Source organism: Alligator sinensis, unplaced genomic scaffold (genome assembly GCF_000455745.1).
Source record: "Alligator sinensis unplaced genomic scaffold, ASM45574v1 scaffold391_1, whole genome shotgun sequence".
NCBI lineage: Eukaryota > Metazoa > Chordata > Crocodylia > Alligatoridae > Alligator > Alligator sinensis.
Genome location: NW_005841889.1, coordinates 2,675,843 through 2,702,346, shown reverse-complemented (window position 1 = coordinate 2,702,346; position 26,504 = coordinate 2,675,843). Strand labels below are relative to the sequence as shown.

The 26,504-nt window shown below is 43.3% G+C and overlaps 2 protein-coding genes across 4 annotated transcripts in view; one reads left to right on the top strand and one right to left on the bottom strand.

Moving 5' to 3' along the window:
- The window catches only part of TMEM40 (transmembrane protein 40), a 36,033-nt gene extending 30,618 nt beyond the window's left edge, over positions 1 to 5,415 (top strand). For all 3 annotated transcript variants that reach the window (XM_014517067.2, XM_025197095.1, XM_006017993.2), the window contains 5 exons: positions 1,483 to 1,548; positions 1,879 to 1,950; positions 2,040 to 2,114; positions 2,786 to 2,848; positions 3,258 to 5,415. In XM_014517067.2, the coding sequence (XP_014372553.1) occupies positions 1,483 to 1,548; positions 1,879 to 1,950; positions 2,040 to 2,114; positions 2,786 to 2,848; positions 3,258 to 3,277 (296 nt within the window). In that variant the 3' untranslated portion in view covers positions 3,278 to 5,415. The remainder of the gene's footprint in view (positions 1 to 1,482; positions 1,549 to 1,878; positions 1,951 to 2,039; positions 2,115 to 2,785; positions 2,849 to 3,257) is intronic.
- Positions 5,416 to 8,014: 2,599 nt separating this feature from the next.
- Positions 8,015 to 26,504, bottom strand: part of TKT (transketolase) — a 28,208-nt gene continuing 9,718 nt past the window's right edge. The window contains exons 7-14 of the mRNA XM_006017991.3: positions 24,856 to 25,049; positions 24,023 to 24,187; positions 20,989 to 21,145; positions 14,746 to 14,876; positions 13,133 to 13,216; positions 12,839 to 12,932; positions 10,672 to 10,794; positions 8,015 to 8,323 (exon numbers count right to left, since the gene is read on the bottom strand). Coding sequence (XP_006018053.1) covers positions 8,136 to 8,323; positions 10,672 to 10,794; positions 12,839 to 12,932; positions 13,133 to 13,216; positions 14,746 to 14,876; positions 20,989 to 21,145; positions 24,023 to 24,187; positions 24,856 to 25,049 — 1,136 coding nt within the window. The 3' untranslated portion in view covers positions 8,015 to 8,135. The remainder of the gene's footprint in view (positions 8,324 to 10,671; positions 10,795 to 12,838; positions 12,933 to 13,132; positions 13,217 to 14,745; positions 14,877 to 20,988; positions 21,146 to 24,022; positions 24,188 to 24,855; positions 25,050 to 26,504) is intronic.

Below are 26,504 nucleotides of genomic sequence, written 5' to 3'. Positions count from 1 at the left end.
GCCACCTCACCAATCTTAAAAAGGCTTTCACCCAGCAAGGACACTCGTCCAGAGAGATAGGTCGCACGTTTGAAAGAGCCACCCGGATACCATGTGAAGAACTGCTGCAATACAGAGGAAAACCCCCCACAAATCGCACACTGCTGGTTATGACATATCACCCATCCCTTGAACCTGTACAGAAAATCCTCAAAAAATTGCAACCCATACTAGAAAGAGACCCTATTCTTAAAAAGATCTTCCCAGAGCCACCCATCCTAGCCTTCAAACAAGCACCGGACCTTGCCAACCTCATCACCAGAAGCAAACTTCCTCAAGCCCAGAACACACCAAAAGGATCCAGACCGTGCCAGGACAAGAAATGCAAGACCTGCCAACACATCTCCACCACCCCCACAATTACTACACCCCACAACAGAGCCATCAGCATCCCTGGGTCTTACAGCTGCACCTCCAGAAATGTAATATACCTCATCCAATGCACCAAATGCCCTGATGGAAAATACGTAGGAGAGACCAAACAACAACCACGCACCAGAATGAACGCACACCGGAAATCTATCAAAGACAGAAATACCCAATTACCGGTGGGGGCACTTTTCTCACAGGAGGGCCACTCTCTCTCCAATCTCTCAGTCCTGATCCTCAACGGAAATTTACACAACACATCCCAGAGACGAGCCTATGAGCTCCATTTCATCAACCTGCTGGATACTAGAGATCAGGGACTAAACATAGACATTGGATTTTTGATACATTATAATCTGCGGGGCAACTGACTCCCCAGCCCAGCCCCTGGCTTCTTTACTTTTCATTCCATCCAGCAAGAGCACGCACCAACTGCTGACACTTCCTTAGCCTGATGAAGGGTTTTTGAACTCGAAAGCTTGCTTAATAACTATCCTCCAACCATTTGGGTTGGTCTAATAAAAGATATCAAATTCACCCAAGGAACCTTGTTTAATAATGAGTAATGCTTTTTATTCCATGATAGTAGCTGTGGCCCTGGAAAGCTTATTTCATCCTTAAGGCTCATTTGAAATGCCTTATTAGCTTAAGCATCCTGGCTTGATATCCTGTCTCTCCAGTACAGTTCAGAGACTACTACTTTTAAATTTGAGGTGTTGTGAGTACAGTGTTGAAGGCCAGAGAAATTCTGCTTTAAAGGAAACTATGTTTTTGTTAATTCCTATATGCACTATAGCTATATGCAATGCTCCAGTACCAGTTAAAATAATAGTAGGGGGTTGGGGTTTTTTTTTGTTTGTTTGGGGTTTGTTTTTTTTAACATTTTTCTACAATCAGTGGCCTGATTTTTCTGAAAGGAAGGACTGTAGAGTTAGATCTTCCCTGTGAGTAACAGAAATATTTTTTGTGCTGATTGTCAAAGCAAAGTTAATTTTAGATATTAGAAGAAAAGATGCTCAAAACTTCCCCACTTTCAAGTAACTATTGTAATAACACTTGTCACTTTTCCATTAGCATATGAGAATCACAGTGATCACTGTGATCAGAGATCCAGGTGGTGGATGAGCATTCGGAAAGATGGTAAGAAACATCTCTGTCAACTAGCTGCTTCCAAACCAAGACAATGTTGGGCCAGAGATAAATGTGGTATAAGGTCTTTGGCTGCACTTCAACAAGGTGCTTAAGTACGCGTGCAACTTTAAACATGATGAATCTCTTGAAGTTAAATCAGGCCACTCAAGAGTTTAGTTACACACATGCTTACCAGCCAAGTCATTCGTGGGTGTGTGTGTGTGTGTGTGTGTGTGTGTGTGTGATACAAAAGAGTAAATGATCTGTTTTGATGAGTGCTATATGATCAAGGGTTATCATTATAATGAAATGTTTTAATGTCCTTTCTCTCTCTCTCAGATGAATTCTTTCATTTTGTCATTCTTTGCTTTGCCATTGGAGCCTTACTGGTTTGCTATTACCACTACAAAGGTGAGACAGGATTTTAGCAGAAGGACAAACTGTTGAATGTTGGAAGATGGAACAAAAACAAATACTTATTTATTTTATTTTATTTTTAGACTGGATCATTTCTCTTGGTATTGGTTTAATCACCTTTGCTTCCCTAGAAACCACAGGGATTTACTTTGGTCTAGGTAAGCATGTTTAACAGCACTTAAAACTGGCAGTTTTATATAAAGCACCTGGGACATTCAAGAGTTTTAAATGATCACTTAACAGATTTAGAAAAATGCTGTTGGCTGAAATTATATAAAATATAGTCCTCCCCTGCAGTATTTCATAACACTTTTACTGTCACCCTGGCTTCTGAGAGTTCAAGAAAATTGTTGACTCATTTTCTTTCCTTACCAATCACAAGTTCTCTGAGGACACAGAAATCCTTATTCTCCTGCAAAGGTTAAATATTTCTGTCGTGGAAACTTAACTCCTAGGCAGTAGTGGTCCTGGCTCAATTCAGGTAAGCGTCTAGGAACCTCAGCTCCTATTGAGATGAAGGGCGATTGATGTTGCTCAATAGATTTAAGAACGTTGCTACAGGAAATAAAGTTGGAGATCCTCAGGGACCTCACTGGGGAAGAGTGCAGCTGATAGAAAGTGATGGTTTTCCAATGCATCAGAGTAGTGGAAATATTCCAATGCATCAGAGTAGTGCGTGAATATGAGCCTTTCTGTGGCTCATATTCACGCACCCAGCAGTTTTCAGAACCACGAAGAAAATGTTCATGACTTGCTCTTGTTCTGTTGCGCTTCCATGCTCAGTTCTTGCAGTTCCTAACCCCACTTCTCGTGTTTTGTTTTTAATCAGTGCACAGAATCCGCAGAGTCCTTGAGGGCTTTATTCCGCTGATTCAGAGATTCAGACCAACAGGTAGGAACATCCATATTTCTAAATACATTTCCTGTCTCTCTGAGCCCAAAGAGTTGCAATGTCTAACTTGTTTTTGAAGTCCTGTAGTACAGACCACTGCTGCTCATTCATCTCTGCTATCTCCAAATGGCAGAATGCTTTCACATTCTCTGCACACTGCTCCTGCTAGGGAACTAAAATTACTTCTTTGGTAGTGTTTGAATGAGACATATGGATCAACTCAAAATGTGAACAAACAGACAAAGCCCTATTTTTGGTCTTCAGTACAGACCAGCTAGCATCTATTTGTACTTAAATACTAAATAAGATGCATCCAAACTGTGGCATCGGGGAGCTAATAGTCAACACAAGAGATTTAATTTGAAGTGAATACTCCTGACAGCTCTTTGTTTTCTTTCTCATCATACAGGCATCAGCAAACCTGACTAAACGGAAGAATCCTAGAGAATTCAGCAAGTCCCTGGATTCCTGGATTTACTGTATTAAAGTTAATAAGCTATTTTATGGTGCAGTCATACAAATCTAATGACTAATATAGAATACTGAAGTGTTAACCATCAAAGATGCATTATCCTCTGCACTAGGGAAGAGTTGTACCCGTGGTGTTTCTGTCTTTCATTCTGAAGTGCTTTGTGGCTCATTGCAACTACCTGTAAGGCAAACTGGGGTTAGGGTATACATTCATGCTAAGCCAGATGTTTTAGCTCATCATGTTATTTTCCCCATATATAATAATCATGTTGATCTCACTCAAAATCTGAAATCAATGGTAGGGTTCATATCATCCTTAGTGGGATCATGGTTAAGACCATTAATACTAGAAAAAGGGCTCAAGTAGCTTTTAGAGGGGGGTCTTTCCTTCTCACACATTTCACCTCTGGTTTACTTGTCATGTCGCTGAGGTCCTCCTTGTTACGTGAGTGTGATTTGGGAATATTCTTCCATGAGCAGAGCCCTGAATTGCCACAGTAGCATGCAACAAGCATATCCTTTTCCTCAAGGAGACAACACTCTGGCATTCACCAAGCCTCCTTCACTGCTCATGAGACTGCAAGGGGGGCAAATCCATTTCTTGCTTGCCCAGTTGAACACCAAGGCCATGTCTGCAGACCTGTCTGAAGCACTACACACCACACATTTAGGTGTTCCCCATACTCCTACTTTGCAGTATGGGTGTTTTTTGACCCTGGGAGATCCCGGGGTCAAGAAAAACTACGTAGAAAAAAGGTGGAGTGGCACATGTGGCAGCAGCACATATTGCTCAAAACTGGAGCCTGGCCCACCTGAGCCATGAATGCTGGCTAGGTTCCCAGCTGCAGGAGTGACATGGCTGCAGCTCCTTGAGGGCCCCAGGATCCCAGGTAAGGCAGCTGGGGCTAGCACATTTGCTGGCCCCAGCCTCCCCTACCCCACACGGGGTAATCTGCTGCATGCTAGAGAGCACATGGCATAGGCATACCCCAGGGACAAGAAGCAGCGACACAAGATGTGCTACTGATTCTTGTCCCCAGGGAAACAAACATCTGCACTCGTGCGGACGTGGCCCAACAGTCCAAATAGCTTTGGAGCAGAGTAATTTGTGGCACAACTAATTAAATTGGTCTTATGATTTGCATTGAAAGCAGTGTGAGCTTTTCCATGCAGTGAGGTGAGACACACAAAGAAGTGAATATTAGGGACAGCAAATGTCGTTTCTCTTCCTTTGACAGCACTTTGAGGAAAAACAAATGACTGTTTAAAATATATCTTTCTCCCATGAAATAACAGTGTGAATACATTGGTCCTGTTATTGTGCAGGTAGTGTTTATGAATGCATTTGTTTGACTAGAAGGGCAGCAAAGCTCTAGACCAGGGGCTGTCAACCAGGGGTATGGAAGGCCCTGGGGATACGTGTGGGGATGGAGCGCTGCCACTCACCACCCTGCGCTACCTCCCAGGAGCAGGGCCGGGGTGGGGGGAAGGCACGAGGGCAGCAGTGCTCGTCTGTGGGCCGCACAAGTGCCACCTGGACGCGGGGTGGGGAGCTCGCACATGCTGCCATCCAGCCCCCTGACCGGCGTCCACTCACACGCCCCATCCTCCCCCCCCCCCCCCCCCCCCCCCCCCCCAAGCCACTGGGGGTACACCTATTAAAAAAAAGGTAATAGCAAGTGTGGGCAGGGAAATGTGTAAAAATTGAAGAGGCAGATTTGAGGACAAGAACCCAACAGGCCTATTTTTAATATAAGAAAACTGTCACTTGCAATCTTGTTTAAAAAACTAGAAGCTGTAAGCATTAATTTTTAAGCATGTATGCATCTTTCTTTATTAATTTAGTTTTACTGGTTTGTAAAGGGGTACTGCCAATTGTATTTTAGCTTGTAAAAAAAATGAGTTAAGTTGTAAATTAAGCTAAAATATTAAAAATAGTATTTTTCAAATGCTCCTAGCAACAGATACTCGATGTACATACAGTTTCTGTGTCACTGTTGCACAATCCTTTGTCATATAAACTGCTAGATAACATTGCTTTGAAAATAAAAATCCATTTCAGACAAAGGTAGCATGGATGCTGCAGAATTGCACAACTGAACAGCACAATATGAATATTGTCATCCTGCTTTTTCAAAGCAAGGCTGAGAAACGTCTTAGATTCTTCCACGGAACATGTCTTGGCCTGAAGGATGACTCAGGCTATTGGAGGAGTCTTAGATAGGGCTGGGGAGAAGTATATCTCTATCTGTATTTAATACGGTGAAATTCTACCAGAGAATGCTATCTTCACATCTGGGCAGAACTATCCTTGCTTGATTTTCAAACATTTCTTTTTCTTAAATGATCAGAACGCTTAAAAATTAAAGCAATAAAAATAAATATTTTAAATCTCCAAACAACATATGAAAAGTAGGTTGGTAAAAAATAAAGCTTTCTTCCAAGTCCTGAATCTTTGTGAAGAGATTCAGAGATGAGTCAAATTTTAAAATAATCATTATAAATAATATTACCGATATTATGTTAGGTTTCTATGGCAAAAGAAGAACTACATTGAAATAAAAACCCACAGTCTAACAGAAGACAGGATAGGATGCTGCAACTTCCTTTTGTGCAATATTTATATTGATTTTTAATGCTATGCTGGAATTACTATGCAAGAAAAAGCAAACTGGAATTCCTAACAAGAGACATTGCCAAATAGCACATAAAATGCTTCTGGATAAAACTTAAAAACAGCTGCTATCTGGGTCCTTGTACATGAACAGCCTGTTTTTTTGATAAAACACAAGCATAGGCAACATCCTCATCCCTTTAGGCTGAATAAAAGCCTGGAGTAGTGTAAAGGGCATAATAAGCTCCGGAGAAGGACATGGCACAGCACAGGCATTCCACAGACGCAGAAGGCTGTTTTCATGAGGACACCTTTGCCCGCATTGGCATAAGGGACATACTAGAAGCAGAAAAATGGAAGGCATATGCTGCGAACATGCAACCACAGCACTACAGCATTCTTAGCAGCACTATGATCCACAGGGCAACCCCAAAGATGGCCATAATTTAGACTATACTATAAATGGGAGGTGTGATTAGTATGGATAGGCAGCATGCCTATGCTACTTAAATCTAGATGGCTCAGGTACCCATGATAATGAGGTCAAAGCAGCCTAAGCCTCAGGGCAGCCTGGCTACCCAAAGCTACATGCAGACTTCTGCAGACCCATGCAGAAGTCTGCTGCCATGTAGTCACTACATTGTTACCCAGATACCTAGCTTGGGTACTACAATCACAGCTCCCAAATGCACTGTGGACAGATACTAGATAGGCCTTCAGACATACTTAGTTTGTACCAGGAGTTGCTTCAATCCTTGGGGCAGAGCCCAGGACTGGGAGGGTGGAAAGACACCTTAACCTTCACTCCACCTCCCTGTGAGGTATACAGTCTGTGCTGCTCTTCTGAAACACTGCAGGACAGACTCATTTTGTTTCTTCATTATAAAAATGTACAGACTCATAAGAATTTGGATATGATGCTTAACAGAGCCTGTATAGGGGGAGAGAATAAGCTATAAAACAAAAACATCCTTCCCTACAGTCACTTCCTATGGGGATCCCAGAATCCCTTGCTCTCCCATCAAGCATGTATTTGAATGGAGATCACCACTCAGCTTCTCTTTCTACCTGTCAGTTTCTGCACTTGAGACTGCCTGCCTCATCTGTCTACAATGGAGCCAGTCTGGCTACCACTGACCCCTTCTGTCAGCAATACTCACTGTACACACTCAAGGCCGTGAAAGAAAGCATGAGGCTAACTGTTTGCACCTAACTTCACCAACCCAGGACCAGGTTGGGCTGAGCTACCCTCTCCAGATCAGCAAGGATTTTTGAAGCCAACTCCACAAAAGGCTTCAAAATTTCTTCCATTTCTGCTGTCGGACCTCTTGCTGCTGCTGTTTGTTGGCTGTCCAGGAGACACAGGACTTCCTGAGTCTGCTGCTCTTGTGCTGCTTGCTGTGCAACACCAGACGCACTGTCCTCTTACCTTTTCTGTTTTAATGGGAGCAAAAATCCAATGGGGCTCCATTAGCCAAACTCCTCTGGCTATGTTCACTCCTTTCATTTTTTCCTGCTGCCTCCATTACCCTTCAGTTCCAGGGGTCAATCATCTGCCCACATTTTGTACCACGAACAAGCCAGTTAGCGCCTTTACCAGCCCGGAAAAACCTAGCGCCTTGCCCGAGTGTCTTTTCAGGACACAGCTTTATTCTTAAACACAAACTGGTAAAAAAATCAAAGAATGCAGGCACTCAGTTCACCCAAGGTTACTGCTCCCAGAGGCCCCTTCTTTTCTAGTCTCCTGCTTCTGGGCCTATTGTAGAAGACCAGCTCTCTCCTGATACTCTCTCACCCTTATATAGTGAACACCTGACCACTTCTCTGCCGACTATAAAAACTATACAGTGGTGGCTTGGCTCTAAGTCCTTAAGGGAGAGCAACCCAACCCATCGCCAAGAGAGAAACAGATACATGTTCTATGCCCTGTAAAGCTGACATTAACCAGCCATAATGACAGAAGTCTTCCTTAATGACAACAAACCCCCCAAAAGACCACAGTATTTTCATTCAGACCCCACTCACTCCAGTTCTCTCCAGAAAACGAGAACCGTGAGGCAGAATAACTTATAAGACACTACTTTTTTTGGAAGCTTGTCTTTTTATTAGAACTCTGCATATATGTTAAGCACCTTTGCCTGAAAGTTGCAGTACTTCCATTTTGAACACTGTTTCTCTGTAACACAAATGAGAAACTTCACACTATTCAGTATTTCTTGATTTAGACACTGCCACCTTAACCGCTTGCACAATGGCATCTTTGTCAATGCCAAACATCTTCAGGAGCTCAGCTGGTTTCCCACTTCTGGGCACATGATTAACAGCCAAACGAGTGACTGTGATGCCAGGCTCCCCAACGACTGCAGCTGACACTGCTTCTCCAATGCCACCTGCAAGAAACAGCAGACATGAAGTGCCCACATTGTTCAGGCTAACAGAAATTTTCTTCATATGCAACTACATCCAGCTATTAAAAAAGACAAATCTGGGATATCAACAAGTTTACAGATTTGCTCTGCCCACTTAAATGCCTGCAAACTCAGCACTGAAGCTGTAGCCATCTAGACCAGTGCCTGGAGAGTACATGGGGAGGAAAGATGTGAATTTCACACCCTGAGAAGACTGGACCATCATGTAATAAATGTCTGCCTAGAGCAGCGGCCAGCAACTAACAACACTTGTATCCTGGAACACACATGGAATGTATGAAACGGGGCTTACAATCAGGAAAGCTCACTATGAGTAACTAGAAATAGATTACCTTAAGTTTGAGCAGGACAACACACTTCTAAGACAAACTGACAGTAACAACACCAGGCTCCATGTCGGCCCCTTTGCTCAAGTTTTTTTTCAAGTGCATTGCCAATATATAACAAGCCCAATAAGTAACTCTTGGAAGTTGCTACCTGTTTGCTTTTGTGCGATATGAAGACTCATCATTACAGAATGTGCTTGCATGGAGCAAGCCACTGAGGACTTGTGCAGAAAGGAGATGTCACACAGCAAAAGGCAGCAAAGTATCTGAGCAGATTATCAGCTGAGGAGGTGAGACTCTTCAGCACTAACCAATGATTGTCAGGAGCAGGCAAGGGTTAACTTTGTGCTGGTGCAGTAATGGGGATATATATAGAATAGGGATGTGAAAAGTTAAACAGCTGTTTAATTGGTAAGTGCAGCAATAACCGGTTAGCTTTCCGGTCAGGGGCGGGCAATTATTTCAGGCGGAGGGCTACTTACCGAGTTTTGGCAAGCTGTCAAGGGCCACATGGGTAGCCCTGCCCCTTGACAGGTGCCCCACCCCCTGGTCACTATCTTGGGACCAGAAGTCCCACCCCTAGCCTCTGAACTTTGCCACCAAAAGTCCCTCCCCTTGTGCCTAGAAGTACTCCTTTGAGGAAGAGAGTTTGCCATCTTAGAACAGGAAAAAAACCCCAGATTATATACTAAAAAGCAAACACCCATAATAATATATTTTAATTTAAAAAGATATCTTTTTGTCCTGATTTGTTTGTGTTTGTGCTGTATATGTAGAAGTGATTGCATAATAGTGCAAAATGCAGTCTTACTCTTGTATAGTGTGTGGGGTGTGCAGGGTTGTCAGGGGGTATGGGTGGGTGGGTGTGGGGTTTATGGGAATGAGTGTGTGTGGGGGGAAGGGTGCGACTGGGAGCCCTGAGCCAGTCAACACCTGCCCCACAACTGCCTAGAGCCTGAGCGCCCTGTGGCGCCTCCCCGCCACTGTCAACAGTGCACAGCCCCAGTGTCCCCCGTGCCTGCTCTGCACTTCCCAGCCGCATGCAGCAGTAGGGGCAGGGACCAGTGCATGCACCCGCAACCCTGCGCCGGCTCTGGGCTTACCCATTGGGGCTGAGCAGTGGCAGCAGCAGCTGGGCAGAAACTGCTGCTGGGCACAGGGGAAAGCGCTCTCCCCCCCTGCTGGACAGTTTTTGGTGCAGCCACCCAGAGCCCACACCGAACTAGGCTGTGGTGTGGCTCCTTTGCCGCCCCCCTCCCACCCCCCATAGGCTTATGCTATGGGTACTCCAAGAGCATTACGGACAGACAGACCAAGCACTTTATTATATAAGAATTAGCCTTGGAAACTCTTTATGCATCTATGTTCACATCCTCCTTACCCTGATGGTACTTCATAAGCCCTGAAACCAGATACTAGCCCTGTAAGTAGCTGCAGCAGGGAATGAAAGTTGGGCAATGGGAATGCAGGTGAGAGGTCCATACCCCTGATTACCTGAGCTGCTGTTGTGCAATGGTGGTGAGCAAACTTAGGGAACCAAGATGGTGCAACTTACACCAGGGCAATTAAGAGAGCTGAGGCTGGAGATCCTGGCTCATGTCAAGCAGCTCGGAATCAAGTCCACTGCTGCAGCTTGACTCTGCTACGCTCTACCAGGCTCTGTGTGCTCTCTGCTGGCCACTGGGCTGGAGGAGAGGCCAGAGCCCTGGATTCACTCCCTTTGATATTTATATTATGATATCACCATGCTCAAGACTTCACTTGACACTTGTCCCTACAAGGCCAGGTGAGGAACCCTCCTAATCAGGTGCCATGTTTAAGGAGACCTTTGCAATAAAGCAGGTTTGCAACTTTTTTTTTTAAAAGGTATTCAATTTGTAAAATCAGCTTAGGACTTTTCTGAGCCTGAATAAGATTGGCCAGGGGCCCTTCCAACTCCAAAAGCCCCACTTGGTGAGCTGTCACCCACTGAACCTGACTTACCTTCATGGTAATGGTCCTCCACAGTGATAATTCTGCCTTTAGTTGCTTTTGCATTTTCAAGTATGGTTTTCCTATCCAGGGGTTTTATAGTGAATGGATCAATCACTCGGATTAAGATCTTTTCTGTAGAAGTAAAATTGTAAAAGTTATTGTAGAGAAGAGTGAAATGGCCTTGGAGAATGCAAGAAGTATTAACTTAATGAAAACCTTACTGGGAACCCCTGGAAGGCTCTTAAGTAATTATTAAAAAAGCAGCTCTAATGACTTCTAGAGTATCCACCTAAGACATTTAAACGGCCCTATTTCCACAGCAACTAAATGTTCACATTCTTTAATGTTTTTCTTTTCACAACATCTGTGGCAAACCAGGAACTTAATCTGGGGGGCCCACCACCCAGGGAGGCATCCTAACCACTAGACTATCCTTCCTCTTCAAAGTATTACTCACAGGGTTTTTATTCTCAACTTAAAGTGAAACAGGCTCTCCCCTCACTTCCTTGTTCCTGGTGATTGCTCCTGTACCTGGCACAAGTGCTTTTACCTCACCAGAGATCTACGTGCAGTATTTCAGCTGGCTTTAGTCTGAAGACTCCCACATAAACTCTCCCTTGAAGACCATTTCCGATGCGTATACAGTCACAATCACTACACCTTTCCTGAGGCTGCTGATGAGCTCTAACTTTGTCTTACAATAAACCTGGAGTTTGAGATGCAGACTATCTGCTAAAGCAGAGCACAGGGCAGAAGAAGAGTACAATGTGACTAGCTATCTTAATTCCTGCTGGCTGGATGCTAGGCTAGTACGTCAGAATACCACAAGGTCTGGTCTAATTTGTGCCATCTACCAACTACCTTAAAAGGCCAATGCAACACAGCCAGGGTTCACTAAGGCATAGGGAAACCTCTACATTATGCTGAGAGTCAGAAGGCAGCTTTGCAGTTGCTAAGCCAGCTCTCTGCTGTCACAGGATGTCCCTACTGTGGGGTTATGTCTCCACAGCTGGTTAAATTATGTTTAGAGTCTGTGATGAAATGAAAAGCAACTGTAGTGCAAAGGAGGTTCTGGGTCTAAAAATCTTACAAGAGTGGCCCGCAATCTAGAGAGCTCAAGACCATGGTAAAATCTCTTTCCAACCAGTCAGGGTGTGCACAATGGTATTTATGTGAACTAAGGCTTCTAAAACCTTATTTTCATTCCACTCTGGTTACCTTTTATGTGTGTAGACCATTGACTCAGAGGTGTTCTTGTTAGTTGCAACTTGCTGTTAACTCCACTGAAAGGTTTTTATTTTCTCCAAGAGATGGTGTCAGTGGATTAGAACACACTGGCTTTCTGTGTCTAGTAAAGTGGTGATGCATTTATCAAAGAATCAAGTGACCAATGAAGTGTACCTACGCATGAAGCTTTGTATGTATCAAATCCTATTGCAATTACCCTCATTCCCAACACAGCAAATGATTCATGCAGAACATAAATGCACAGGTTAATCCTGGAGCCTGAAGCACAATTAAGTCTCCTCAATGCCTCACCCTCATATTAAGGGCTTAAAGCATTCTGGGCAAAAAAGTCATCACCACCACCACCACCATTATTAATTATAATAGTACGTACAATAATGACAATATTCTACTAACTGGTTCTGATGTCCTTGAATCACTCTAGCTCAATGCAGTTTTTAAACAAACATACAAGGCTTAATCAAGTATGAACATGAGAACATAATGTAAGATTTAAGAGTAAAATTAAATGAAAATATTTCAAAAGAAGGTGGGACTTGTAATCTAACATATACTTGATCATTGTGGATCGTAACTGTTGGCATAGTTTAGTTCAATGAGATAATCAGATGGTCACTGCTGCACTGTATATTCTATTAGTATTATTAGACTGGTTTAAGAAAAAAAACAGAGCAACTGTTACTCTTGTGAGTAGCCCCACTAAAGGAAACAGAACTACTCAGATAAAAAGGTACTATTCTTTGTAAGACTGTCAGGATAGGGTGAACCTTGCATATTTTAGTTAAGAGAAGATCAGCTGTTTCATAAACGTAAATGTCATTTAAAAATGTAAAATCTCATCAATGTAAAGGTCAGCCTTGCTCCAGTCAGGCTGACTGGCACTGTTCTCTTCATGTTTATTTAAAGATAAAAACCAATCTCTAGTCACCTTTCTTCAGATGCTCTGCTGCAGCTAGCGCCTCATGAAGAGTCACTCCTGCTCCAATTACAGTTACCTGGTCATCCTTACTCTTGAATACCACCTGAGAGAGAGGAAAAACACAATGAAGGATTTGTTTAGTTTAGTTTATAATACATAAATTAACCAACCTCAGTAGCTAAGACCACATGAACGTTCTTTACAATACTGAATCTTTGACATTAGGTACTTTGGAAATAATGTTTTTTTGAGCATGAACATGGCATGTTTTTTCAGTTCCATGATCCTCTAGACAGTACTTACCTTGGCCTGTCCAATATGGAAGTCCTCATTGCTGCTATAAATGACAGCATTTTCAGGACGACTGGTCCTTATGAAACAAATGCCCTGTTTCCAAAATGAACACAGAATGGGGTTATGAAAATAGCCATGACAGACATTCTGATTTTCAATTATATAAATAATAGATAAATGGAAGAAAAAAAATCATTTTTCATTTGTTTAATCCCTTCTCTACTATTTGTGGTTTTACTGAGTGAGCTTTCCCTGCCCATCAGTTCTCAACAAATTGATAAGTGCTTTTTGAATTACAACTTTTAGTCACTGCAGCACCCTAGATTTTTTGATTTTTTTTTTTTTCAGTGCTCTATCATAGTTACTCTTCCACAGGTCATCTTTACTCACCTATCTTAGCTTTTGGAAATGATAATCCTACATAAATCCTACCTTGCCTAATTAGATTTTAAAAAGCTTCCTAAACTGCTAGGGAAACAAAAATCCTAGTTCAGTTCCTAGCTTCCAGTACAAAAAACCCCTCCAAAAAAAAACAACTATCCAAAAGAAGGAAGTCTCAGCTGAAAGCCAGGAGGCAAATATTATTTCTTTCAGATCATGTTTAAATGCTCCTCAAAAGTAACAATTCCTTTAACCAATCATGCTTGATACTCCAAATTCTTTCCCCTTGCTCTCCTGTTCTACTTTTCATTTCTGATACCCCTAACTCGAAAAGACCTCAAATTCAACAAATTCAGAAGAGAGAGCAAATTCATAAGGGAGCATTAGGAGAAGCATAAGGACAGTGGCTAAAATTATTCAATCCTTGCTTGAATCAAGCTCCTGTTTAAAATCAAGATTTTTTTTTTTTTTTGGAGTAGGAACAGTATAAATCTGAGCTGCTGCTGGCCAGACCAATTTTGTCAAAAAATACACTGAAGTGAGCAGACACAGGATTAGAGTTTTCCTAATGCCTCCATTACAGAAACAATAGAAGCACTTAAAGTGACTTGTCCAAAGCTGGATGGGAAGTTGGTAGCAGAGCAAGCAACAGAACCTGATCTGAGTCTCAGTTCTGTTTCTTAAGCCCATGTACAAGCTCACCAACAGAAGAGTCCAGGATAAAGGGCCAGACTCTTAGCTGTTATATAGTTCAACATAAATCCAACAGAGCTACACTGACTTACACCAGTTCAAGAGGTGCCCCAGAAACTGTTGTTGACTTTATTTCAAACATCCTCAAGTCATGCTTAGTCTGGTTCATCAGGGTTGAATCTGTTCCCCAGAGAACACCACCCTATTTTAAGTTTTGCTTTTGGCACACAAGCTGATGATTAAAAACAGAGCTAGTTAACACTGTACGATCTGCCCCTATTCCTGAGACGGTTTGAACCCACTAGACAATGACTAACTACTCATTTATCTCTCTGACAAATTTGGCCCATATTACTTAACATCTTTTATTTGTGTAATCAAGACAGGATGCTTTTACACCTCCCTAGATGAAGTGCATTCCCAATAATGGCAATGCCTTGAAGCCTCTTAAATGAATGGAGGCACACTGGTAAAAGATGCACTGGTAACAAAAAGCAAAATCTTCGCATCTTGTAAACACTACACTTCAGAAATAGAGTGGCACGTACCTTAGTGTTGGCTGCTATTTCTACTGCTTTTTCAGTAGCTACAGCATCACTAGGATAAAAGACAGTTGAATTGGGAACAGCACGAAACATGCACAAATCTTCCAGCCCCATCTGAGAAGGTCCATCCTCACCTGAAAGAATTAAAACCACAGGTAACAGTGAATACACATCTGCTCTTTGTATTTACCATAGCAGTGAAGTTTAAAATAATACAGAAATGTATATATCAGGCACACAGGGCATGCAAGTCTACCTGCTTGAGAAAAGAATCATCTTGTCCTTAAACTTGGAATAATCTAAATAGTAAATAAAGACAGAAGGTGACTAAAAAGAAAGAGAAACTAGGATTACAAAGAAAAATGAAAAAATGCAACGATATGATATGAAAGAAAGAGACAACTAAAACAGAAAATACACAGACATAAGAGGAGTGATCACATCTGAGCATCTTCAGATATATATTTCTACATGGAAGTGGCATGAGCCAAACTGGATTCAGCTCACTTCAGCCACACTTTTAGACTGCTGCAAATGTGAAAAAACTGCACTGATTTATTCAAAAGTCAACAGCCCATTTGATTTAATTATTTTCAGATACCTGAGTTTGTTTAAAGAATACACAAGGATATGTATTTTCATAAACAAGCATGAATAATGAGAAAACATATTCGTTTAAGTGTTCATGTATTTTATGGCATAAAGTGCAGCTATGGAAAAGAGAATCTTAAGTCAAAACCAGAGACTGGATACCATGATTTTTTATAGATAAAAAAAAAACAAAAAACATAAAATATCCGTATGAGATTTCCAGGATGTCAATATTTCAGAATACTCATGGAAAGACTCTTGATTACGGTCATGTCTCTGCCTGCAACACCAAATAAGATGTGGGGAGCATGTCTTTCTGCTTGCAATTACTGTTACACAAGAGCAGAGAGTTCACAAAAATTTCAACATTTCAAAGAAGGCAAGCATCAAACCTTAACTTCTTTGTGAACTTAAAGTGAGAGCCAAGCCAAGAGTTAATAGTCTCATCATGCAGTCTTCATAAGGGGGTAGGGTGGGGATTGCCTCTCAGACATCTGTATATTTAAAAAAGCATGCACCTAAGACAAACTGGACTTCCATATGCATTTCCCTTCACTAAATCTGAAAGATGGACCCAGAAAGATCTGTGCTTCTTGTGGAAGAAAAGTGAAATTGGTAAGCAAAATGACAGGGGAATTAAACAACCCTGACAATATTGGGCAGTTTCACTCACTGTCATCACTTACATAAACTTTTTACTGTAGACTTTTACAATTCACTTTCATTATCATCAGGGATCCTGGTTTCCTCAGTTTAAAAACCCATAATTCACTGTTTAAACCCCCAAAATCCACATTATTCCATGATCAAAAGGAAATGCCTCTATACAGAGTATATGTGTGCATGCGTGCGTGCGTGCGTTGAACACAATGTTTTATTGATATATTTACAGTTTTAAAGCAATTCGGATGACTATGAGTGCCACAATCATTATAATAAAATAAATTCTAAATACCTATATATTTTGGCATTTGATTTTGGGTTTTTAATCATAGAAAAATCAGAGCTCCCCCTGCCCCCTTCACTTACCAGGACATAGGTCCAACTGCAGCTGTCCCCCGCCACTGCTGTGTGACACCGAGCAGTCCTGCTATGCTGGTGCACTGCACCTGCTGTTGCCCCATACCCTCGAACCACAGAACCCCACCCACCTCAGCCCTGCTGGTGCCCCTCACTCCTGGCACAGTCCCCTGTCCCCACCGATGTCTCTCACTCCCAGCCTACAGTCCTGTCCTGCCACCCTGGCCTGCTGGTGCTCCTCACTCCCAGCCCACAGCCCCCTGGCTCTGCTAGTGCCCCTCACAACCAACCCAGAGTCCCCCACCTCCCCAGCCCTGCTGGCGTCCCTCACTCCTGACCTGCTGACCCCCACCCCCAGGGCCCCAGCCCTCCAGTGTGTGAAGAAGGGGATGGGTGTGTGAGGAAGGGAGTGTGGGGGCATAGGTGATGAGTAGGGGAGGGGATGGGGGAGGCACAGGTGACACTGTTGTGCCCCTTCAGATTTCAGAGCCCACAGTGGGCCTGGTTGGACCAGCTCTGGGCAGGAGCCTCCACAGCCCAGCAGGCAGGACCTGGTACAGGAGGGAGTGTCATGCCACCATGGGTACCAAGGTGAGATGCGGTGGTGTGGAGTTGTACCCCCTGCTGCTCCCTCCCACCTCAAGTTCTACCCACTGGGCTGTGAAGGCAGCTCCTGCCTGGAGCTGGTCTGGCTAAGCTGCAGCCCAGCACCAGGCACAAAAATGTGTGTGGGGGTACATTTGCGCCTTCCTCCCCCAGTCACCTGTGCTCCCCTGTCCCTCGCCATGCATTGCTTATGTCCTCCCTGCCTCCACTGACTTACCTGGGGGGAGCTGCATGAGCTCCTCTCCACCATGCTGCTAGCTGCCATGTGCATGTATGCACATGCTAGTGGCACCCCCTCTGTCCTGGAGCCCAGCTGGAACTCTGCCAGCCTGCAAGGGGAAACCCATGGTTTCCCATGTTTTTCTCCTTTAAAGGAGAAAATCCATGTTTTTCTGTGGCAAGTGGTAAACCCAGATCCTTTATTATCATCCATTACTTTGCCAGCACCAAAAATATGCTACATGTTTTACAGATAAGTTGTGCTAAGATAGAGTTCTTCCCCAAATTAATTATTTATGTAAAAATCCTGCTGAGCATACACTTAACACATGGGAACTCATACAAAAGATTATTCAAAGTAGCAAAAATGTAGGTTTAAACACGTGCTAACCTTTTATCATACATTAGAAACTAATTGTTAAAATGATACTTTTATGCCTATCAGGTGCCCTAAGTGAACTTCAGAAGCTTCTCCTTTACCAAATAAACCCTTGTCGAGATGCTTACGCAACATCCATATTTTCCTCCAGACAAATGGCCTGGAAATTGTACTAAGAGTCACTGACCAAATATTTCCTATTTAAAATAATATATAAATATAAGAATTACAGATGCAGTAGGCAGAGCAATATGTGGGCAGTGAGATTCTCTCAAACTTCCCCCTTTTTTAGATTAATTAAGCACTCTTTTGGCCTAGAAACCTGCTTATCTGCAGTACAAAATTGCAAACAATGAAAGGCCATTACCAGACTGCAATTCACTCTAATGAGATCTGCAGCTGTCATGGGCAGGTGGTGCTGGATCCCATATTCAGACAAAATATATTCTTGTGGGAAGAATGAGATGGATGACTTGAACCACTATTTGTGGTCTTCTTTCTTTGAAGACATAAAAGGAAATGGATCTATCCCCTAGCAGAAAGTTTTAAATACTGGGACAACGAATAAAAAACAATCTGGCTTCTCTCAATACTTATCTGTCCTATACTCCATAGGTTTGTTTACATTACTTGTACAAAGAATAACAGTTAAAAATCAAACAGAAGTTCCTTGTTTTACTTTACTGTTCACTGCTTCATTGCATCTATTTTTTCTATCGTCATACACTATGTTGTGTTTTATTTTTGTTTAAACTGGTAGAACATGCAATCTTATTGTATGCTTTTAATAAGACTATAAATTATATACGTTATTATTATTCCACTGTTCATTTTATTGTATAGTTTTAGCTGTAAATAAACTACTACTAATACTACTGTTAAAATGTTAAAGATATGTTACATTGCCATGCACATACATTGTAGTTGTATGCACACATTTATTTTTATGAAAATACAGCTTTTCAATTCTCCAGTTTTGGTTTAAATAGGTCACATTAATGCCACACTTTGGTCTATTACATGACTAATTAACATCTCTAATGTAATCCATAAATGTTGCAAATCCAAATCATTTTTTTTTTTTTTTAACTTCATGCATCCAATTTTCAAAGCAGCAGCTCAGACCCACACACAACTGTGTCTAATTGCCATAGTCAAATTTTCAGCAGTGACTTAAGACTCTGAACTCTGTATAAGACACAGAACTCAAATTAAAAGAGAGCGTTTCAAAACAATACAAAACAGGTTCATAGTACCTAGGGTCGGAAGGGACCTAAACAGATCATCAAGTCCAACCCCCTGCCTTGGGTAGGAATGGATGCTGGGGTCATATGACCCCAGTCAGGTGTCTATCCAGCCTCCTCTTAAAGACCCACAAGGTAGGAGCGAGCACCACTTTCCTTGGAAGCTGGTTCCAGGTCCTAGCCCCCCTAACCATAAAAGTAATGCCTCCTGATGGCTAGCCTGAACCTACTCTCTATCAACTTGTGGCTGTTATTCCTAGTTACCCTGTGTGGTGCCTGGGGGAACAGGGCATCTCCTATTCCCTGGTGATCCCCCCTGGTGAATTTGTAGACGGCCATCAGATCCCCCCTCAGTCTTCTCTTGTAGAGGCTGAATAGGTTCAGGCCCTCTAGTCTCTCCTCGTATGGCCTGCCCTGCTGCCCCGATCATGCGAGTGGCCCTCCTCTGGACTCTCTCAATGCTAGCCACATCTCTCTCGAAGTGCAGTGCCCAAAACAATGACTCCAAGATCCCTTTCTGCCTCTGTGCCGACGAGAAGGGTGTTCCCCAGCCTATACATATACTGCTGGTTCCTTCTCCCTAGATGCAGTATCCTGCACTTGTTCACATTGAATTCCATCCTATTCTCATTTGCCCATCTCTGTAACCTGTCCAGATCTAGCTGGATTCTGCCCCTCCCTTGTGGCATACCCACCTCGCCCCACATCTTGGTGTCATCCGCGAACATGGACAACGTGCTTTCCACCCTTCGTCCAAGTCGCTGATGAAGATGTTGAACAGTACGGGTCCGATGACTGAGCCCTGGGGAACACCACTGCCCACATCCCTCCAAGTAGAAAACGACCCGTCCACCACCACTGTGTGCGGCCGGCCAGCCAATTAACCACCCATCTGACTGTGTAGGAATCAATGCCACAGTCACCTAGGTTTTTTTTTTGTTTTTTTTTAATGAGAATGGGGTGAGAGAATGGGGTTAGAAGTGAGGTCAAAAATCAAAGTGATAATGGGATTGTTACAAAACATACTCCACTGTGAAACATCCCAAATTATAAAGGTTGTGAAGAAGCCAAAAAGCACAGTCCTCACAAAGGCACTTCGGCATGTCATTGTCCCAGACTGGTGAAAACATTTTCTCTAGTGGAAAGAAGGCCTTGTTCCATTATTTTTTACTCCTGCATAAAGGCTCAAGCAGGAACACTAAACTACAGGCTGTGAAAAGGTAGCAGGACTGGCCTTCAAAGAAAAAGTGATTTGTAAGAAAAATGCTTAAATGATATACGTAAGCCATAACCTGATCTACTATAATGAGCATGGAGACAGTCACAGACTGCTATGAAAACATGTCAAACACCCGTTTAACTGAGCTAGGGGTGAAACCCAGTCTAAACACAGTTACAGAGGACCTTTAAACCAGAATAACTGCATCCACCTTAATGGATGTAATGCTTTGATCACTTCTAAAAAAACCACAACACAAAAAACCCAACTAAATTAAATAAATTGGTAGAAGTAACTCCCTATAGCTAGAACAGGCTTTAATTCACCAGGATCACATCAATCCTCCTTTTCATTTTGCACTACAATTACTTAGTGGTTGTTCAAGCATGAAAGTCATTGGCTTTTTCCTGCTTGCTTGGAGAAGCTGTTCTGGATTCAAGGAGCTTATTATTATTATTATTATTTTTTTTTTTTACTACGGGAAGAAACATGAACTAGCCAGCAGTAACTGAAAAAGAGGCACTGCAGTGAATAGTGCACCTGCTTTGAGTTTCTGAAGCAAATCTGTACTGCAGTGAGGTTTTTTGGTATTAACTGCTACAATAAGAAACAAATATTGTGAAAAATGAAAATAATTATATCAAATGGGCGCATTTAAGCAGTAAATCATGTCCCCCCAAACAACAAAAATATAACAACAACTAACATTTAAGTAGCCACTTTCATCCAGGTATCAAAACTCTTTACAAAAAGCGGATACTGTTACCCCTCCAAAGCTAGCAATAGGAACCCTGAAGCAGAGAGCAAGCGAACCTCTTTCATAGCTGCACAGCAGGTCAGCAGCAGAGATGGGTTTTCCTTACACCCAAACCAATACCTTTCCCACTGGACTACAGTCTCCCCAAAACTCTACAGTCAGTAATACACCCACTGGGATCTTCCAGGAGATCACTACAGGTTTCACTTACCAATAGATACACCACAGTGAGAGCCACAAAGATTGATGTTACTCTCAGAAATGGCAGCCATGCGGATCTGATCAAATGCCCTGGAGAAAAAAGTGGCAAAAGTGCTGGCAAAAGCAATCGTTCTGTCACGAGAGGCGCAGCCAACAGCAACACTCACCTGGAGGCAAGAAGGTAGAAAAGTCAACCTAAACTGGAGACAAAGCCAATGCACTTTCCAGAAACCTTTTTAATAGCAGAAAAGATGCGTCATGTAACATGGTCCATAGTAATTCTATTCTCCCTCTAAAACCCCTATTCCACCATGGTAAGTACCACAATACAAAAGCTTCTTTCACCATCTACAACCTTGTTCCTATTAACTAGGCTTTTCATCAAGAAAAGTTAATCTTTCTGCCATGGCAAGCCTAAATTTCTGTCTCTACTTATTGTTATAGATTCTCTGCCTATTATCCATACATGTTCTCCCTCTCCTTCCCAACAGTCATTCTATGGACTCACAGGGTTTGATTCTCCTCCAATCTCGTTTCTTCTGAGAGTCAAGCATACCCTCAAGACTGAGGGTCAAGTATTTTACATGAAGAGCTGTATGTTTACCAACTAGGGATGCATCTGTCCACCTTCCTTTGAAAGGATGCAGACCACAAAGGTTTTCCTTTTGTGAGGAGAACTTGGCCCCGATTCAGGTTATTACTAAAATCTCCCAAAATACTCTGCAGAATCATTCATTCCATGGTCTCAGAAATTATTCCAATCTTTGTGGCCCACCTTCTCTCATTTATACTGATACAAATCAAGAATAATTGCAATAAAGCCAGTGAAACAAAAATGAAAAATCTGAGAGAACACTTGATGCTCTCTCAAATTACAAGTTAATTAAAAACAAATTGCCAAATATTGCCCATGCAAATTCATTTGCCACAGTGAGGTTATACAAGCGCAAGTGAAACCTTGCCTCAGAAGTACATAATGTAATAAATGATATAACATTTGAACTCAAAAAACTCTTTATAGTTTTCTTTCTATCCCCACATTTTACAGCTACCCCAAAGTTGCTGATTATCACATTCTAGTGTTGTACTTGCAGTCAAGAGAGAAAGCTAGCAAGTTTCTCCGTAGCTAACTTCCTATAGATCAGGCTTGTCCAACATGCGGCCCGCCAAGGCATTTTCTGTGGCCCGCAGTGCTGTGACAGGAAACGAAATTAAACACGGTTTACTTTCATTCCCACCCCCTGTGCCTCCCCCAGCCCCTCAGCAGCTTCCTAATGGCTGCTAAAGGGCTGGGGAAGGGACAAGGTTCCCACACGCGCTGTGTGTCAGCTTGACATTGCCGACACGGTGCGTGTGGGAAGAAGAGTGCAGACCTGGCCTGCCTCCTCTTGTCCCTAGCACCACGTGGGGAAGCCAATGCTTCCCGGCCCAAGCAACTCGCCACTCCCCGCCCGCAGGTGAGAGGCAGCCCAGCTTGGCCACCTGGCCCCGGGTCACTGGCGGAGGTGAAGTGGCATGGGCAGGTGCCTCCTCCCGCCGGGCTGTCGGCATTGGCTGCGTTGCGTGGGGTGGCCCTGGGCTCGGGCAGAGCCTGTGCTCACTGTGCCCCGAGGTGCCACCTGGCCCCAGCCCCAGCTCCCTCCAGCCCGGTGCGGTGCGGCGATGTGGACCCGTGGAGGTGGCGCGGCGGCCAGGCTTGCCCTCGTCGTCTGCCTCTGCCGCCTCCTGCCCGGCCGGGGCGCCACAGGTAGGGCCGGGCTGGGAAGATGGCACTTCCCCCGGGGCTGGGCCAGTAACTGCGGGCTCCTGGCACCTGTTGGTGGGGTGGGGGGAAGAGGAGGAGGTGTCCCTGCCTTTCACAGGGGAGCGAGGCTCAGGGCAAGGGTTGTGCCCTGTGTTGCTCCTCTCTGCCTCAAATAATTGCCCTCCCCGGTCCAGATCAGCGGTTCTCAACCTTTCTTGTACCATGAACCATTTGTAAACATAGATGGTCAGTCCCGACCCAGTGTCCCTCACTGCTCCTAGCTCCAGACCCCAGTGTGTGGCGCATGGGGGGCCCCCCCCCAAGTAGCCCCTTGCAGGCTGGAACTCTGCCAGCCCACAAGAGAAAAGCCACAGTTATGTGTTTTTCTCCTTTAAAGGAGAACCCATTTTTAAAGTTTGCTCGTGACCCTTTCATATATTCCTGAGACCTACTTTTGGGTCACGACCCATGTTTTGAGAAACGCTGGCCTAGATCATGCCCGACCAGTGCTGTCCAACATTTTTTTTGAACACCTCCAATGATGGAGGGTCCACAACTTCCCTAGGCAGTCTGTTCCACTTCCTCGCTGTTCTAACCTCTGTGAACAGAGGGCTAGTACTGGAAATACAACGAGGTTTTCGGGCTCTGTTCTGTGCCTTGTCAGTTAACACATGGACAAAAAGAAAAGGGGAAGAGGTTCTCTCTTTAATTTCTACCTCCTCCCATTGGCAAGAAGCTGTTGGAAATTTCTTCCCAAGGTATTGTTTGACTGGTGGCAGGATGCCTGCTGCCTCATGGGGTACAGGTCAGGTACTGTTTTTATTTTGGATTTTAAACCACATTTCCAGACCCATTTCATTGTCACTTCCTGCAACTTCATTGATGTTAAAGGTCACGTGACATCACTTCCTGATGTGATACCACTTCCTGTGAGGTCTTTGAATATGGCTAGCCGGCCCACTGGGTGATAAAAAGTTTGTGATCCAGCCCCACATTCAAAAAGGTTGGACACTCCTGCTATAGATCATACTGTGGACTGCAATGCTCTGGCTTATACTCTCTGTTTTTACAGGTCTGGTAAAAGAAACGTAATGTGATTTCTTTAAAGTCTTACAGAAGAATTCCCATTGTGGTGAGCAGCAATTTGTTCTGGGTAAAGGGCAAGTCAACGTGCAAAAACCATAAAAACATCTGCAAAGCACAAATGCTAAAATCTTTATAATCAGGACAAAATTGGCTGAAGTATCTCATCTTCTGCTATGTAAAACACAGTATTGCCTACAGCAATGAAAATAATTACCATGTTCTGTTCAGCAATATAGCACTCAATGTAGCGGCTAGGATGCTCTTTCTTGAACAGCTCTGAGAAGGTGGAATTCTTTGTATCTCCATCCAAAGCAATCACTCTGTCACTGGCTTGGCCCAGTTTCACAAGTGCATAGCCATAAGCTTTGCGGGTAGCCATCTATAAAGACGAAAAAAAGCTATTAGCATCTGCTCTGGGGTGTGGTTTTTTGTTAAAGACATCATCAACAACAACAACAACAACAAAAGAAGGGAAGGAAAAACACAATACATTATAGTGTCAGGTCTATTCAGTTGCATACAGACCCTCTGTCACTCTTTCGATCAAGACACACACATAGCTATTATCTTCTACCATCTGCACAGTCATACAATTGTTTGGCTGTTTAGGATTCCATGATGCCATTGACCTCAGGAGTAAAAACTGGATAACTGAAACCAGCCATATGAATAAGAGTTTGCTGTAACCCTTTCTACATGGAAACCGCACCCACTTGTGTATCTAATTTCCCAAATGCTGACATCTCGAAAGGCTGTTACAATGCAGAGGTGAGTAGTCAAAAAGTGAATGGGGAGCCTATGGCAGTTAAGTGAAAGGCACTGAGGAAAGGAGATAATGCTGTGCTCAACGCAGTTTTTATTTATGCAGGGTTTATGGGTGGAACATGCAATTCATTTCATTCGTCAGGTAAAACAAACTGCATTTCACACAACAGAAAGGTCAGTACAAGAAACATTTTCATTGCTGCCCTTCCTTTCATCCATAAAACACATTTATGCTGCAAAGATATCTGACAGAGAATAACTTTGTAGTAAACAAGGCAGTACCTTCTCTCCTACTTTATAACTTGGTGGGGATGGCATCTTAACATTTTTAATATTTATTATTGGCACATCCTCCTCTGGGAGGGCCGGAGAAAGCTTTTTCTTGATTTGGATTTTGTCTTCAAGATCCTGAATGACTTGTTCAGCCATGTTTTTTGGAAGGGGCTTCCCATGCCAGTTTTCCTTATCTTCAATACCTGTATTGTTAAAATTATAATGCATGTAAGAACAGGAAACGGCCCTTCGTTTCACCTTCCTTATTAAGGTTAATGTATTGAAGACGCTTCTAGAAAACAGAAATCAATCTTGTACTTCAAGTTAAAACTTCATAATGATGTTGATTGTGAACAGTTATAACTAGGTACCTACCCAAATCACAACTGCATGGATTTCGTGGAAATCACAAAATTGGGTGATCCTTGAGAAATCTGTGCAGGTGGTTGGGGGGAGAGAGAGGGGGAGGAGGAGGAGACGACCTTTCAAAAAATACAATGCTGGCCTCCCAGGCACGCAGCCTGCCCGAGGGAAGGGTGGATGGAGACTGACGCACAAAGGCAAGCAGGAAAGACAGCTGCCGCCCCCCACTGCTGACTGGCTGAAAGGGCTGCCTGTTGTGCAGCCCCCCCCTCCAATCAGTGGCAAGGGGTAGGGCTACATAACAGACAACTCTCGGCCAATCAGTAGCAAGGGGTGGGACCATACAACAGACAGTCCTCTGCACCATTCAACAGCAGTAGGCGGGCCCACCCAGGCCCCTCAGCCAGAGGCACAGGGGGGCCCTGGCCAAGATAAGCCCTTGAAAATGGCAGCCGGCTCTGCAATCTGCCCACAAAATTGGCCAGCTGCCTCTCAAGTTGGGTAGACCCCTAGTTAAGGGGTAAACCCATAGCATCATTTGCACTGACCAAACAGACAAATTTAAATGCATAATGGCGTAGAAATTGCCCCATTTCAAGTAAAATGCAATAACAGAGTTGAACCAGCAGCACTTAGGAGAGCAGGCCCATAATAGCAACACTTAAATATTAAATGCAATTTCAGCAAGTACTAAATCTGTAGCTAAACAGTATTAGCTCCTGAAAAAGCTAATAACCACCCTATAGTTTTGGTGCCCATGTAAGCAAGGCCTTAGAATGTTGTGAGAATAATAAAGTCTGACACAGTTTTAATCTTGTGTGCTTAACAGTACTGAAAGAAAAATATAAACCTTGAGCAAAGCACTTCCCTTATTCGTTTGGTTATTCAATGAAGAAATATAGGTATTTCTCAACCTTTTCAGCCTGAAAGCATCTGTCATTAGACTCAAGGGGCTCCTTGGAAAATGCCAGCTCTTAGCTTTCACTTGTTTCTTGACTATGGAAAAAAACAGAGCAATTCTTCTGTTGCAAACAACTTAGAAACGTCACAACAGGTCAGAATGTTTTTGACACAGTGAATTCCTATTGAAAATCTCTAGGTTCATTTTGTGAACCATGCGTAGGTGTTTGCACACCTAACAGTGGTAATATGTGGTATCTCGCAGCACCTTTAAAAAGGATCTCACAGCACATTATGGTTCTGCAGCACCGTGATTGAGAATCAATAGTTTATACTGAATGAGGGGGAGGGGGTGGCAAGGGCACTGTCTGGCAGGAAAGGAAAACTGCTTGGTG